This window comes from Protomyctophum parallelum, assembly GCF_964188405.1.
Source record: "Protomyctophum parallelum genome assembly, chromosome: 7".
NCBI classification, from domain to species: domain Eukaryota; kingdom Metazoa; phylum Chordata; class Actinopteri; order Myctophiformes; family Myctophidae; genus Protomyctophum; species Protomyctophum parallelum.
The window spans coordinates 31006158-31019951 of NC_139705.1; the positions used below are offsets into that span (position 1 = coordinate 31006158).

At 42.5% G+C, this 13794-nt stretch overlaps 1 protein-coding gene and 1 long non-coding RNA gene across 6 annotated transcripts in view; one reads left to right on the plus strand and one right to left on the minus strand.

Annotated features, from left to right (window-relative positions):
* Positions 1-8188, plus strand: part of mib2 (MIB E3 ubiquitin protein ligase 2) — an 83019-nt gene extending 74831 nt beyond the window's left edge. For all 5 annotated transcript variants that reach the window (XM_083769014.1, XM_083769015.1, XM_083769016.1 and 2 more), the window contains exons 16-19: positions 4120-4301; positions 5377-5579; positions 6184-6249; positions 7491-8188. In XM_083769014.1, coding sequence (XP_083625140.1) covers positions 4120-4301; positions 5377-5579; positions 6184-6249; positions 7491-7732 — 693 coding nt within the window. In that variant the 3' untranslated portion in view covers positions 7733-8188. The remainder of the gene's footprint in view (positions 1-4119; positions 4302-5376; positions 5580-6183; positions 6250-7490) is intronic.
* Positions 7992-11520, minus strand: LOC310861532. Its single transcript, XR_014569493.1, has 2 exons — positions 8227-11520; positions 7992-8183 (listed from the first exon to the last, which is right to left on the minus strand). It is a non-coding gene; the product is annotated as an uncharacterized lncRNA (long non-coding RNA).
* Positions 11521-13794: the final 2274 nt, after the last annotated feature.

Consider the following 13794-nt stretch of genomic DNA (forward strand, 5'->3'; position numbering starts at 1 on the left):
AAATACAGAACAAAAAAACACATTACATACAGTTAAACAAACAATTGCACAATTTCCCCATCACAGTTCCCTACCCCCACCCTACAGCTGACTACTCCAATTAACCACTATACATCCAAAGTAAAGTCCAAGAACCTCTCGTAGAAGGTTGAATGCGTGCAATGTACGGCGGTCTAATACCCTAGACTGCTTAAGTATAGAGTTACCTTTGAACAGCCAGTGCACAAACCGCTGAGTTGCTCGTCATGAAAATCCACTTTAAAACGGTGTAATCGCTTGTCGTAGTGTAGAAAAATATCCCATAGCAGCGATCACAACAACAGCCCCTTCAGCGCACGTCTTGTTCCTCCGGCAAATTCGCCATTGTAAACAATGGGACTCAATTTCTCAGAACCCTTTGCACGCCAGCGTGACGGACCTCCATTCTGTCCTGTGGATTGCCCGTATGACTTAATACTGATTAAAATGTGGATTAAACAATTAAAACATAACCCGGGCAACTCGTGAATCGCAGGGAAAGTGTTCTACAATTAATTAACTCAGGCAACTCGTTAACACATTTTTTTGCCGGGGAATTCTTCAAAATATTGGCGCTAGAGTGCCAGCTTATTTTACTCTGAAAAGCTCCGCCTTCCATTTCCCTCCAAAACCGCGAGGTATAATCTTCCATTACTACTTCAGGCTGTCACATCTCAACTATCTAGAAGCGTTTATATTCCAATCGAGATGCTTCCTGAAGTCAGAAATGAAGACGGGGAAAAAATATATATTCAAAGATTTGCACACATTTTCACGATTTTTCAAAAATAGCAGACCTACTATAGCTCGTAGCGCGGCACTCGGTGCTGCGCTATGAGCTTGTAGATCTGCTATTTTTCAATAGCTAAAGTATAAAATGCTTAAAACACCAAAAGGGGTTCCCGCCCAAAATGGATTAACATACTCTGCCATACAGATTGGACGAAATTAAGTTTTATCCACACATACTGTACATAATGCAGCCTACAAATCGTCCAAATAGAGCGCCGAAGTCCTGACGACGTCATTCGCTCATCCGCTGGTTCTGCCTGGTTCACGGAAGTCATTTCTCTATGGAGAATAACATGGGGTCATCTTAAGATCGTTTCATATAAGCGTCGTGGTCCAAAAATAAACAAGGTGTCTCGGCGTTATTGTCAGGGAGGTGTCTCTGTATCGTTTAAGACAGTCAGTCACTCATATATGATACAGTCTGCTTCTAGCGAAAATGTAACTAATTCAGTAGCAGTAACAAATAACAATAGCGTTTTCTCTCAGTCAGTTGATTCTTCATATCCATATGAGTGAAACGGCCCGGGATGACGTGTTTATAACACAGTTATTATATGAGGCGATCTAAAACCCCCCTACAATGCAAATAAAAATGCAAAGAAATGCAAATAAAGAAGTGCATGAACCCGTGAATTTGCGCCCTCTACTGATATTGACGTCAGACTTCGGTGCTCTATTAACGTCCTTCACGTGTGGCATCGTTAGCATTCCTCTAGTCACAGACTAACGAGGGCACTTGTTCACAGCAACAGCCATTACGCAAATGCTCAGGAGCCCTTGGAGGATGGCTGAAGGACACGTTGTAGAAAGATCCTCTCCATAGCGGCAGAGCTGAAGGATAGTATCACCTCATCTCAGGTGGCAGCAGTCGGTCTAACGTTCCTACACTTTAAAAATTGTCTGTGTTCGAGTGCACGTGTAACCAAGTGGACCCGTAATATCCCATATAAGATAAATTAATGCTGGGGGATTTTTACAGCGTCCTAACATAATCGTCATGGTCTTCAGTGACGATCAAAGACTACATCGCTGGTTCTCAATGTGAGAAATGTGATTTTTGCCCGGGACCCAAAGTAGTAAAAATAGCCGATTTACAAGCCCACAACGCGCCGTGAAGCTACTTCTTGAACATTTAGTTTTCTAATTTATAGAATGTCTCAGTTATTTCTCCATGAAATTACTGGAAAAGAAAAGAAAAAAGCATTTTATTTTTAATTTGTGATTTGTTTGGTTTATTTGGGAATATATATATTTAATAACGAGATAAAGAGATAAAGAGACCTACAAAAATAATGTGTCCGCAACCCACAAATGGGTCCCGACACGGTGTTTGGGAACCAGTGGAGTATTAGATAACAGTTCTCCTCATGTCTTAAACCATTTAGACCTGATTTCTGAAATACCTATATGTTTCTATATCAGTGGTGCTCAATATTTCATGTCAAGGACTCCAGAAACTATTATGTAAATTGGCCGCCGACCCCCATCTGAAAATATGTTGTTCCAGGGACCACCCCAGAACCAAAACGTTCGCTCTGAAAGAATATATATTCAAAGATTTGCGCCACATGTTCACGATTTTTCAGTTCATAGCTTGTAGATCTGCTATTTTTCAATAGCTGAAATGCTTAAAACACCAAAAGCCGTTCCCATCCAGCCTGATGTCTGGTTTGTGATCACTGTTGAGTGTTGCGGCAGATATAATGGGACCGCTGAAAGGTGTCCTTTCTCGTCAGTCTGACCCCAAACACTGCAGCACCCCTCATCCACGCCTGGGAACCTGCCAAGGCTGAGACAAACACATTCGCACACACACACACACACACACACACACACACATGCACGCACACACGCACACACTCTCCTAACAGTACCTGCGTTTGGCCAGGCTGAGTGCTAGGGGCTGTTTTCACCGCAGTCAGCAGCAGATATCGGGGGAGTTCTCTTGCACACTGATTGGATCTTGGTCTGTCCACATTGACCTGAGCCAGACAGCTTAGGTCAACGTGGCTTTAGTTCAATTACCAACTCTGTCTGTTGTTGTTGGCCCCAACATTGGCCTTTATTCTATCTTTTTTCTCCTCCTTCTGGTAGTCTTATCGTACAATTACCATAGGGTCAGTATCTCTCGCACGGTCTGTAATTAAACCCATTCAGGACGGGAACCCCTTTTGGTGTTTTAAGCATTATGTTATACTTTAGCTGTTGAAAAATAGCAGATCTACAAGATCTACAAGCTACGAGCTTGTAGATCTGCTATTTATTTTAAATCGTTAGCACAATCAGCGCCGGGATTTCTTTCAAAATAGCAGCTCGGGGTGCCACGCAGATATGGCAGCTTTTACTCTGAAAATTTCTGCTCTATTTCTGCTAAGCAGCTAGCTAGACACGGTAGGCTTCACTAGTAGGAGTTACTTATTTCCACGAGTGTGTGACAGAGTGTGTGACAGAAGCAGTTGATAATCGTGGGAGCCAACGTGTCTGTCTTCAGAGACTTATCAATGGACTAAACTTGCCTGACCCGACCGTGTGGCTATGGCTCTTTTAAACGGGGATCAGTGCCAATTATTACTGTCAGGGTAAACAATGGCACCCGTGGGTCGGTAATCCCGGTTGATGCTCCTACACAATTGGTTCAAACACATTCAGCGTCATCATTGCTTGTCCTCTTGTCCCTTGTCCCCTGTCCCTGCAACCTTAGATGCAGACATAGCACTCTATAGTGTATACTAGTGATGCACCGAATATTCGGCTGCAGAAAATATTCGGCAGAAAATGGCTAAAAATGCATTTTCGGCCTATTCGGTTTCGGCCCGAATGGCAGAAAATATATCGCCGAATAGTGTTTGCAATTAATGCATTCAAAAGAGCTGAATAAATGTTTTATGGACCCATAATAGTGATTATTATTTAAGTTAAGTTTTGCCATAACCATTTATTTTGACATAAATCAGGTAGCTTTAAGGTACGGCCATGACAGCAATGGTAGGAAAAACTATATATAATATTAATCATATTCGGATATTCGGTATTCGGTTTTCGGCCAACTGTTTCCTATATTTGGTATTCGGTTTCGGCCAAGAATTTCCCTTTCGGTGCATCCCTAGTGTATACGCATAGTTTCATGATATAGATATTCAACTGTTAGACGGATGTTAGGTTCTTAGCTTACTTATGAATCTTGATGAGTATTTATGTCTATTGGAAGCATTACCATGTGTTGTTCTTGCTTACTGTAAGTCGCTCAGGCTTAAGAGTGTCTGCTAAATGCCTAAATGGTAAATTGTCCTTCCATCTGTCGGCCCACAGCTGAATGCCTCAGGCCTCCTGGGCAACGCAGAGCTGAGCGTCGGGGCCGCCATCGCCTGCTTCCTGGCACAAGAGGGCGCCGACGTCAACTACGCCAACCACAAGGGCAAGAGTCCTCTGGACCTGGTGGCCGAAAACGCCACGGTGCTGCAGCTCATCAAGAGCTTCTCTGAGAAGCACAGGTACACTCACCCCTTCACTATGAGAAGCACAGGTACACTCACCCCTTCACTATGACAAGCACAGGTACACTCACCCCTTCACTATGACAAGCACAGGTACACTCACCCCTTCACTATGACAAGCACAGGTACACTCACCCCTTCACTATGAGAAGCACAGGTACACTCACCCCTTCAATATGACAAGCACAGGTACACTCACCCCTTCACTATGAGAAGCACAGGTACACTCACCCCTTCAATATGACAAGCACAGGTACACTCACCCCTTCACTATGAGAAGCACAGGTACACTCACCCCTTCACTATGACAAGCACAGGTACACTCACCCCTTCACTATGACAAGCACAGGTACACTCACCCCTTCACTATGAGAAGCACAGGTATACATGTAGAAGAGTAAAAGACAACAGTGGAAAGAACTTTAAAGATGATCCAACGCAGCTCTGTGTAGTTGAGGTAGAAAAATCCTTTATTTCATAATTTTTAACAAGTTAACTGCTCATGATGGAATGTTCCGCCAGTTGGAATCCAACCGGCAACTGCTATTGGCGCAACGTTCCGTCAGATAAGCTTTATTATTGATATCAAACCGTGAAACCGGATTGCGGATAAACTTTTATTTTATTTTTGGCTTGGCCTTTCCTTCTTTAGTGATCCTAGATGGATTCGTGCATCTGCACTGCCGTTCACCTCCCATTATACAGGCTGACTGAAAACTTTAATATCTCAATCTACGGAGCTCTCCATGGTTTGGATAAAACGCGCGATGTTCGGAGGTCTTTGCTAATTATCCGGTGATCTAGATGGGAACATTGGCGCTTTCTAGAGCAGGGATGGCTTCATTTTAGCTCGCTAGCATTGATGCTATTTATTTAGCATCTAAGATGGACGCCCAAACAGGATGTGAATCCAGCGTGTGTCACATCTGCGGTTGGCTCTGCGTCAAAAAAAAAAAGGCGTTTCAGCCCGTGTTTCAGGGTCAACTGAAGGTTGACCACTGCCGTAGCGGCGGCCACCACACTCAGTGACACCCGGTGTGTTTCTGTGTGCCATTGTCGTCGCTCCACACAGGTTGCAGCGGCTGCAGGCCATCACGTGTGGCCAGCAGGGCCTGGGCAGTGCCAGCCTGCGGCGTGTCCACACCACGCCCAACACCATGACCAACCTGGCGCTGCTGCCCATGATGCCGCCGGGCCCCAGCGAGTGCCTCATCTGCTCCGAGCTGGCCCTGCTCGTCCTCTTCTGCCCCTGTCAGCACAGCGTCGCCTGCGAAGGTACTATTTACTATACAGTATCTGATGCACAGAGTTCAAAGACTATACTGTATATTCACAGATTTTCACAGATTTTCACATGTTTTCACGATTTTTCGAAAATATCAGATGTACGAGCTTGTATATCTGCTACTTTTCAATAGATAAAGTTTGATAAGAAGAAAGATCCGCCTGCTCTGTACATGAGTTTTACTTTTACTAAGGGAGTTCCAGGGGTCCCCAGATACATGACTGATAGTTCATCTTCATCATTATAACATTCAGCCTACAAGTACTACTAGAATCATACAATAATGTGTCCATTATGATCAGAGTTTCCACTGTTATCTATACCTACATTTCCCTAGACAGTTCGGGACATACACCTTATTAAAATGTTCTTAGATTGGGATCCCATAGACCAAATAATTTATCAAAGGGAGGTCTGTGGCAGATCTACAAGCTCAGCAAACTTGTCGATTTGCTATTTTTGAATTTGAATCCTGAAAGGTTAACATTTCCGCCCGACATCAACGATATACAATTGTTGGAAGAGTTGGAAGTCTAGAGATTGAAGTTGTGTGTACTACAACTGGCTGAGCCTTGTTCCTTGTCTTCCTAACAGAGTGTGCCCATCGAATGAAGAAATGCATTAAATGCCAGGTCACCATCACTAAGAAGATCAGACAAGGTAAACCTGACGTTATTGGTTATGTGATCCATACAACCCAAAATAACCCAATTATTGTCCAGGCAAAGAAATCCCTGTCTTGAATGTATCAGTGTATTTTCATGTCTTGCTGTTCTTTTTTCTTTTTTTTTTTAGCTTTTGAATATTCATAGTCTGCAGTACACACGGTACAAAGTGAATTAGTGCTGCTTTTTATTTGGCAATTCTAATGAATATTTACTTACTATTGGTGTACTTATGATTCAGATCTATATTCACATCAAGTTGATAACAAAGCTTGCGTATTAACATATATAGCAAGAGTTGGAGGGTTCATGGCCTGTTCGTGGCCTGTCTCATTTCTCTCCAAAAGCTCTTGAATATGATGGAATGATTGATTGAGGATTACTGTGATTGTGGCAAGCTCACATTTCATATCGCACACGCCATAATTCACTATTACTACAGGTAGTTCTTCTGACCAAGCAATTGGTTGAAATTGGCTATCCAGCCGTGCTGAAATGGGCATGGCAGCACAACCTAGCCGTTAATAGAAGATTTGAGAATGGATTAATCACGTTAGAAATATCATCAATTGTGCTGATTAGTGATTAGACTGAGCAGCATTATTGGCTTAGGAATGGAACAAAAAGGGCAGGTATACCGTATACGCTCCTGTATTTTAACGAAATAAATTAATAACACATTTCATTTTATTATGGTTGTACAGTACATGGAGAGCCAAATATCTTTTTGGTAAAATGTTGGGAACCAATGGTTAGAATACTCTCTCTGGTCAAAGCTGTCAGACAGTTGCAGCTCATTTAAGATTTAGCCGGCCGCTAGAGTTCCAAGTAGAACTAAGAAACGTGAGCTCATTACACCAATGTGCACATCTCTACAGTGGCTTCCACTGACTCCTAGAATGTCTATAAAACATATTGCTGATCATCGTTAAATTGCTTTATGTTTAGGGCCAAAGTACATCTCTGACTTGCTTAATTACATTATGGAAGTGGGTCTTTCCAGGACTGTTTCTGTTCCCAGAGTTAAAAGAAAACACAGTGAAGGCAGTGTTTTCGTTATTATGCCACATACAGTTGGGTTCCTGGAACAACATATTTTGAGATGGAGGTCGGTGCTCAAATCCATATAATTCTAGGGGTTCTCGACATGAAGACGCTTGAGAACCTCTGACGTAGAAACATTTTAATTAATAAACAAAAGGCCAGTCATTGACCTCTCCCTCTTCCCCTCTGCAGACCAGACCGAGGTGGAGTGCAGCCCCGGCACGGAGAACTCTGAGCAGCACAACCTGCTGGAGCAGCTGCAGTCGCGCTACCGTCAGATGGAGGAGCGCATCACCTGCCCCATCTGCATCGACAACCAGATCAAGCTGGTGTTCCAGTGCGGCCACGCCTCCTGCATCGACTGCAGCGCCGCGCTCAAGACCTGCCCCATCTGCCGGCAGACCATCCGCGAACGCATCCAGCTGTTTGTGTGACGACCTCCCCCCTGGCCTGTTGTCCACCCCCCCCACCCCTGCGCGCCTCGTCTAACCGCACCACCCGCGCAGCCCCTATCTCACCCAAACACGGTGAAATAGCACGGATTGGCATTTCCGTTCATACACGCCTAGAAAACCCCCAAATCCGGTACATATTATTCTACTACTGGTTCACTAGTATTGTATGTACGGATATTGTCAATCCGTGCTATTTCACCGTGTTTGGGTGAGACTGGGTTGTCACCTGCCACATAGGGCGTACGAGGGAGACGCACGCACCCACTCCCTAACCTAACCCCTCCGCTCGGTGTGTTGTGTTAAGGACATTGTGGTCGTGAAGGTTGACCTCGATGTCACACCCTCTCTAACTCTAAAAAATCGGTGCACAAGGAGGACGTCTGTGATGGAAGCTTACTAAACAAAGGGGATGTGTCGCTCCCCTACCCACCTCTTTCTTATAAAACAACGGGATGTGTCGCTCCCCTACCCACCTCTTATAAAACAAAGGAGATGTTTCGCTCCCCTACCCACCTCTTATAAAACAACGGGATGTGTCGCTCCCCTACCCACCTCTTATAAAACAACGGGGATGTGTCGCTCCCCTACCCACCTCTTATAAAACAACGGGATGTGTCGCTCCCCTACCCACCTCTTATAAAACAACGGGGATGTGTCGCTCCCCTACCCACCTCTTATAAAACAACGGGGATGTGTCGCTCCCCTACCCACCTCTTATAAAACAACGGGGATGTGTCGCTCCCCTACCCACCTCTTATAAAACAACGGGGATGTGTCGCTCCCCTACCCACCTCTTATAAAACAACGGGGATGTGTCGCTCCCCTACCCACCTCTTATAAAACAAAGGAGATGTGTCGCTCCCCTACCCACCTCTTATAAAACAAAGGAGATGTTTCGCTCCCCTACCCACCTCTTATAAAACAACGGGATGTGTCGCTCCCCTACCCACCTCTTATAAAACAAAGGGGATGTGTCGCTCCCCTACCCAACTCTTATAAATCCCCCCCCCCCCTTTATCTTTGCTGCTTTTAGTGGATGTCTGTTACCCATCTTTCTACCTGTCTGCTCCCCCCCCAAACACCCGTTTACAAGCCCACAGAGAACCCAGTCCCAATGACTTCCCACCATGATTCCTGTGAAGTATGTTTGCTCTCTCATTTGTATCGATCTCTTTGTAATCAGTGTTAGTCTATGGAGAGGGTGATGGTATAGCTTAAGGCTCTCTTATGTAGTCCCCAACCACTCGCCTGTATGCAAGGGGAAATACATATATATACTGTATATATATATATACATATATATACTGTATGCAAGGGGAAATACACAACTATATATGCATGAGTATATGCATATTGTAAAGCTGAAAATTACTGTTGTCGTGGGTGTTTTTTGGTTACATTTGTGGTTTTTAATGTACAAGTAATTAGTACAGGTTTTATTTATGTGTGAAAGGTCTTATTGCATAGTAATGTCATTATTTTTTCTTCTTTTTTTTTGCTTAGCTAAACTCTTTGTTTCTACTGAACTTCACCCCAAGCCTACATCCTCTACTCAGGGTATCGAATCATTGAAAGCACTTGTGATATCCACAAAAGGTTTTAAGAGTGCCCCCTTGTTGGTGATTTATCTTAACATTTTTTGGTGTGTGTTCACCAAAGAGGAAAGGACATTTAGACAGGTCATATTATCATGCATATAATTAATGAACAACCTCACAAACGTTACGCTAACTTAATGGCCGACGAAAATGATTACATTTAAACTCCAAATTTGCGTGAAATGAATGTTTCTTGAGCAGGACAATTGGTCCCCGCGACATAACAGAAGAGCCTTGTTTTCCTCAGACTTTTAAAAAACAAAAAATTAATAACTGAAATCAGACGACACTACCATCACCCAGAAGCATTCGCTGGTATTGTGTATCTGTTCATGGCCCCTCCTCCGAGATCCATCTTCTATTAAATTTGTGTCGAGTTGTGTTACGCACAACAGTCCCTGGGGTCACCCAGTTGAAAGGAAGAGACTTGCATTATTTTATTTATCAAACAGATGTATTGTACAGTATTGAATTAGAAGGGCAAAACAATTGCTCCAGATTCGTAGTCTACCTGTCCACCATCCTCGTCAGGTCTATTTGAGAAGATACCCCCCTATGTCAGTGGTTCCCAAACTTTTTCATGTCAAGGACCCCCAAATTGGCACTAATTGGCCGGCGGACCCCCATTTGAAAAGACATGCCAGGGACCCCCATAAGAGAATTTGGTTCCATTTGTACACTCTCAGAGTTACAGACCCATAAGGGTCCATTTGGTTCCAAACTATCATTTAGCTGGGGACCCCCTGGAACTCCCTCAAGGACCCCTGAACTCCCTCAAGAACCCCACTTTGGGAACCACTGCCCTATATCCCCTTGTCTGCTGTTTTAGCTGCAGACAAGGATCGTACACACCACCAACATTCTGGATTGTACATCAACTTCATCCTTTGTAATGTGTTTGTTTTCTTGAAGGGCTTATGCATATAAGAGGAAAAAATGTATCTATTTTAATCTTTATTTAATTTTTTCTATGATATATAAAAAAAGAAACATTTCAGAGACAGGTTTTTTCTTTTCTTTTTTTGGTTGTTTTCTTCTGTAGATCCCACATTTTGGGAGAGCCAATGTTAAAGATGTACATTTGAATGTCAGAAGAAAATAATGTATATCCTGTCTCACTCTGCCTTTTTATGTGGAAAAGTTGTAAAGACATTTGAATTAATTATCGAGAGCGAGATGAAGAGACAGAGAGGATTTTAACCACAAGGTTTTACTTTGAGGAAAGTACTAATACACCAGTGCCAAATCGCATGAGGATGTGCACGCGAATGCACGCCCTAGTTTTACTCTAGACGCACTACACTGAAACCCCGCCAAGCCTACGTGGGGTTTAAGGTATTTGAACAACGTCAGTTACACTAACACAGAACTCGAATCTTGTAAGCGTTGAAAATATTGGTTACGTTTGGGTTTGGTTTGCATAAAGTGGAGTGTTAGTTTTATCAATTCATTCAGTTTTGCTGGTCTTAGAAGAGGATGAGCTTGGACGACAGTGTAATGACGCTATATTCTTTGTCCTCAAACTGTAATGCTCGGGAATCTCCTAGTTGTGTCCTGAATGACAGCTGATATCAAAGTCTGTCCCAAAACACCTTATCTATCCTTCATGGTCTGGATCTTTTTTTTTCTTTTTCTGTGTGACAATATCAATCAAATTTCTTACAGCAATCATGAGACATGGAAAAGATTGTCATTTGATGTTCTAAGTTAGGTCAAGCAAGCGGTGAGTGCAAAGGCAATAATTTTTCAAAGAGTTTTTTTTTTTTTTTTTGGGGGGGGGGGGATTTAACAAGGCGGTTCAGTTCAGTTGCTATGAGGAAACCCTGTTGAAGAGAAATACTATTAAAGCAACACATTGACAAAATGTTACTATTGGTGTGTGTGTGTGTGTGTGCAGTTACAGCTCTCAGAGTTATGAAGTTGGCCTTACTGTCCATTCCTCCTCTGTTGGTGTTTTTTCAGTTGTATTCTGTACAAAAATATTTTGCAATAAATATTGAACCGTTTTCTAAGGACCTGGTGTCGTGTCACTATGAGTCACTTTAAGCATTGTTTGTACAGTAGCCTCTGTACCAGGCTTTTACTTTTTTTATTTCATTTGCAGTCAATTGTACAGTGACTAATTTCATGTAGCCTGCCTCCTTTATTGGCCTTCACAAAGCTGATGCAATTTATTCTACAACCTTTTGAAGCACTATCTGTGTCTGTCATATGAAATGTGCATTATAAATAAATGTGTATGATTGTTTAGTTTTTTTTAACGTTTTTAGTTTTTTTTTTTCTTTTTTACATTTTGTCATTTGACATTTCAAGGACAGGTTCTAAATTGTGCCCAGCTGCAGTTTAATTTCATTTTACGGGTATACAGAACAGGCAATGGGGATGTTAAGCATAACCTCATTTAGAGTTGATAGTGTTGTCGTTCTGCAAAAGGCTGCTGTATGCCTGTATACTCTTGTTCTCAGTCCTAATTGTTTTAGGGTCCCTGATGAGGACTCTGCATGATGACTCAGCGCTTTACCAGTGACGTCCTTTCTGAGAATGTGATGACAGCATTGTACTGGGACAACACAACACCATCCAAGGTCAGTAAGCACAGTGGTTTTGCGGGGGTCCCAAGACAGTGAAGCAACAATAGAGCACCGAAGTCTGACGTCAATATCGGTAGAGGGCACAAATCCACGTGTTCATGCACTTTTAATTTGCATTGTAATCCCCATAGGGGGATTTTAGATCATATAAGAACTGTGTTTGAAAAATAAACATGTCATCCCGGCCGTTTCACTCATATGGATATGAAGAATCAACTGACAGAGAAAACTATAATGTTACTGAATTAGTTACATTTTCGCTAGAAACAGACTGTATCATATATGAGTGACTGACTGTCGCAAACGATACAGAGACACCTCCCTGACAATAACGCAGAGACGACTTGTTTATTTTTGGACCACAATGCTTATATGAAACGATTTTAAGATGACCCGGGACCCATGTTATTCTCCATAGAGAAATTACTTCCGTGAACCAGGGGAATCGAGGGGATGAGCGAGTGACATCAGGACTTAACTTTTAAGACTTAATACATTAAAAAAAAGCATTACTGCATTAAAAGTAATCGGCAAACTCGAACCCGAGGCATACCAAAGTGCAGTTGGAGGAAACACATGGACTCACTGGCCTTGGAACGTCTAGGGATCCCCCAGGAGAAAGTCACTAATGTTGCTCTGAAGAGGGAAGTCTCGAGCTCTCTGGCTCTCTAGCTGTTGCCCCCGCGACCTGACTACGGATAAGCGGTTGAAGATGGATGGATGGATGGCAAACTACTATAAAAACTGATCAAACATTGGCCAAATTATCAATATAAGAAAGAGAGGGGTGTCGTTGCCCTGAACAACGGTATGAACAACATGGTCCACTATAACTGTTCAATTACGGTACATTGCATAATTATAATAATAATAATACATGTTCTTTCTGTTTAGCACCAAGAGTCATGAGTTGACTACTGAAAAATCACTAAAGTGGAAAGCAAAGACAAATCGAACTAAATATGAATTTAAGCTTCATTTTAAGAAAATTAGAACTTTTCATCATTCAATATGTATTACATGTATATGTAATACATTTTCAACAGTTTAACTTAAGTCTAGCACGATACGTTGGCATTGTTATTTTCAGATGGAGATCATGGAGTATTTGATTTGTTTAATATTATGAAAAAAGGGATGTTATTCATTTTAGTTGGGTATCACCCCATCAATCTACTGGTAACAGCATTGTCTTATGTTACCATGTGACAGCCTCAATTAGTGGTACATTGTCAATTCAGGGTACTAGAGGAAGGCGCAGTTTGTCCGAAACATTGGTGTGTCCCCCCTAAAACTATTGGCATTGGCAGCCACGAGTGTGCAGATATATATTTTAAAATCATTCATATTTTTCCCGTTGGCTGGCACCTCACAAGGATCGGTGTGCTGTGCACCTTCTCCTTACAGTACATTGTCAATTCATCATGTGTACAGTTTATGCAAGTCCAATGGGCCTATCTGTTACTGAGACAATCATGCCAGGGGCTGTCTCTGTGTTCAGCTCAACATATCCAGGAGTCAGGAGGACAAGATAAAACCTTATAACAAATGCACTTAACCTCTGTCAATGGAAGAGCTGCTTTGTATTGTTTATTACTCAGTCTCAGCTCCTGCATTAAACAGAATAGTCACTCCAGTCAGGGCCAATTCTTAAATAGCTCAAAGTAAAATACAATTTGACATGATGTGAAGTTTTTGTTGTTTCACATTTGTTTGAACCTTTTAGATTACTTGAAGGATTTTATGAGAAGTGTGTAGTTATATGTGATATAACTATATATATTGTGTGTGTGTGTGTGTGTGTGTGTGTGTGTGTGTGTGTGTGTGTGTGTGTGTGTGTGTGTGTGTGTGT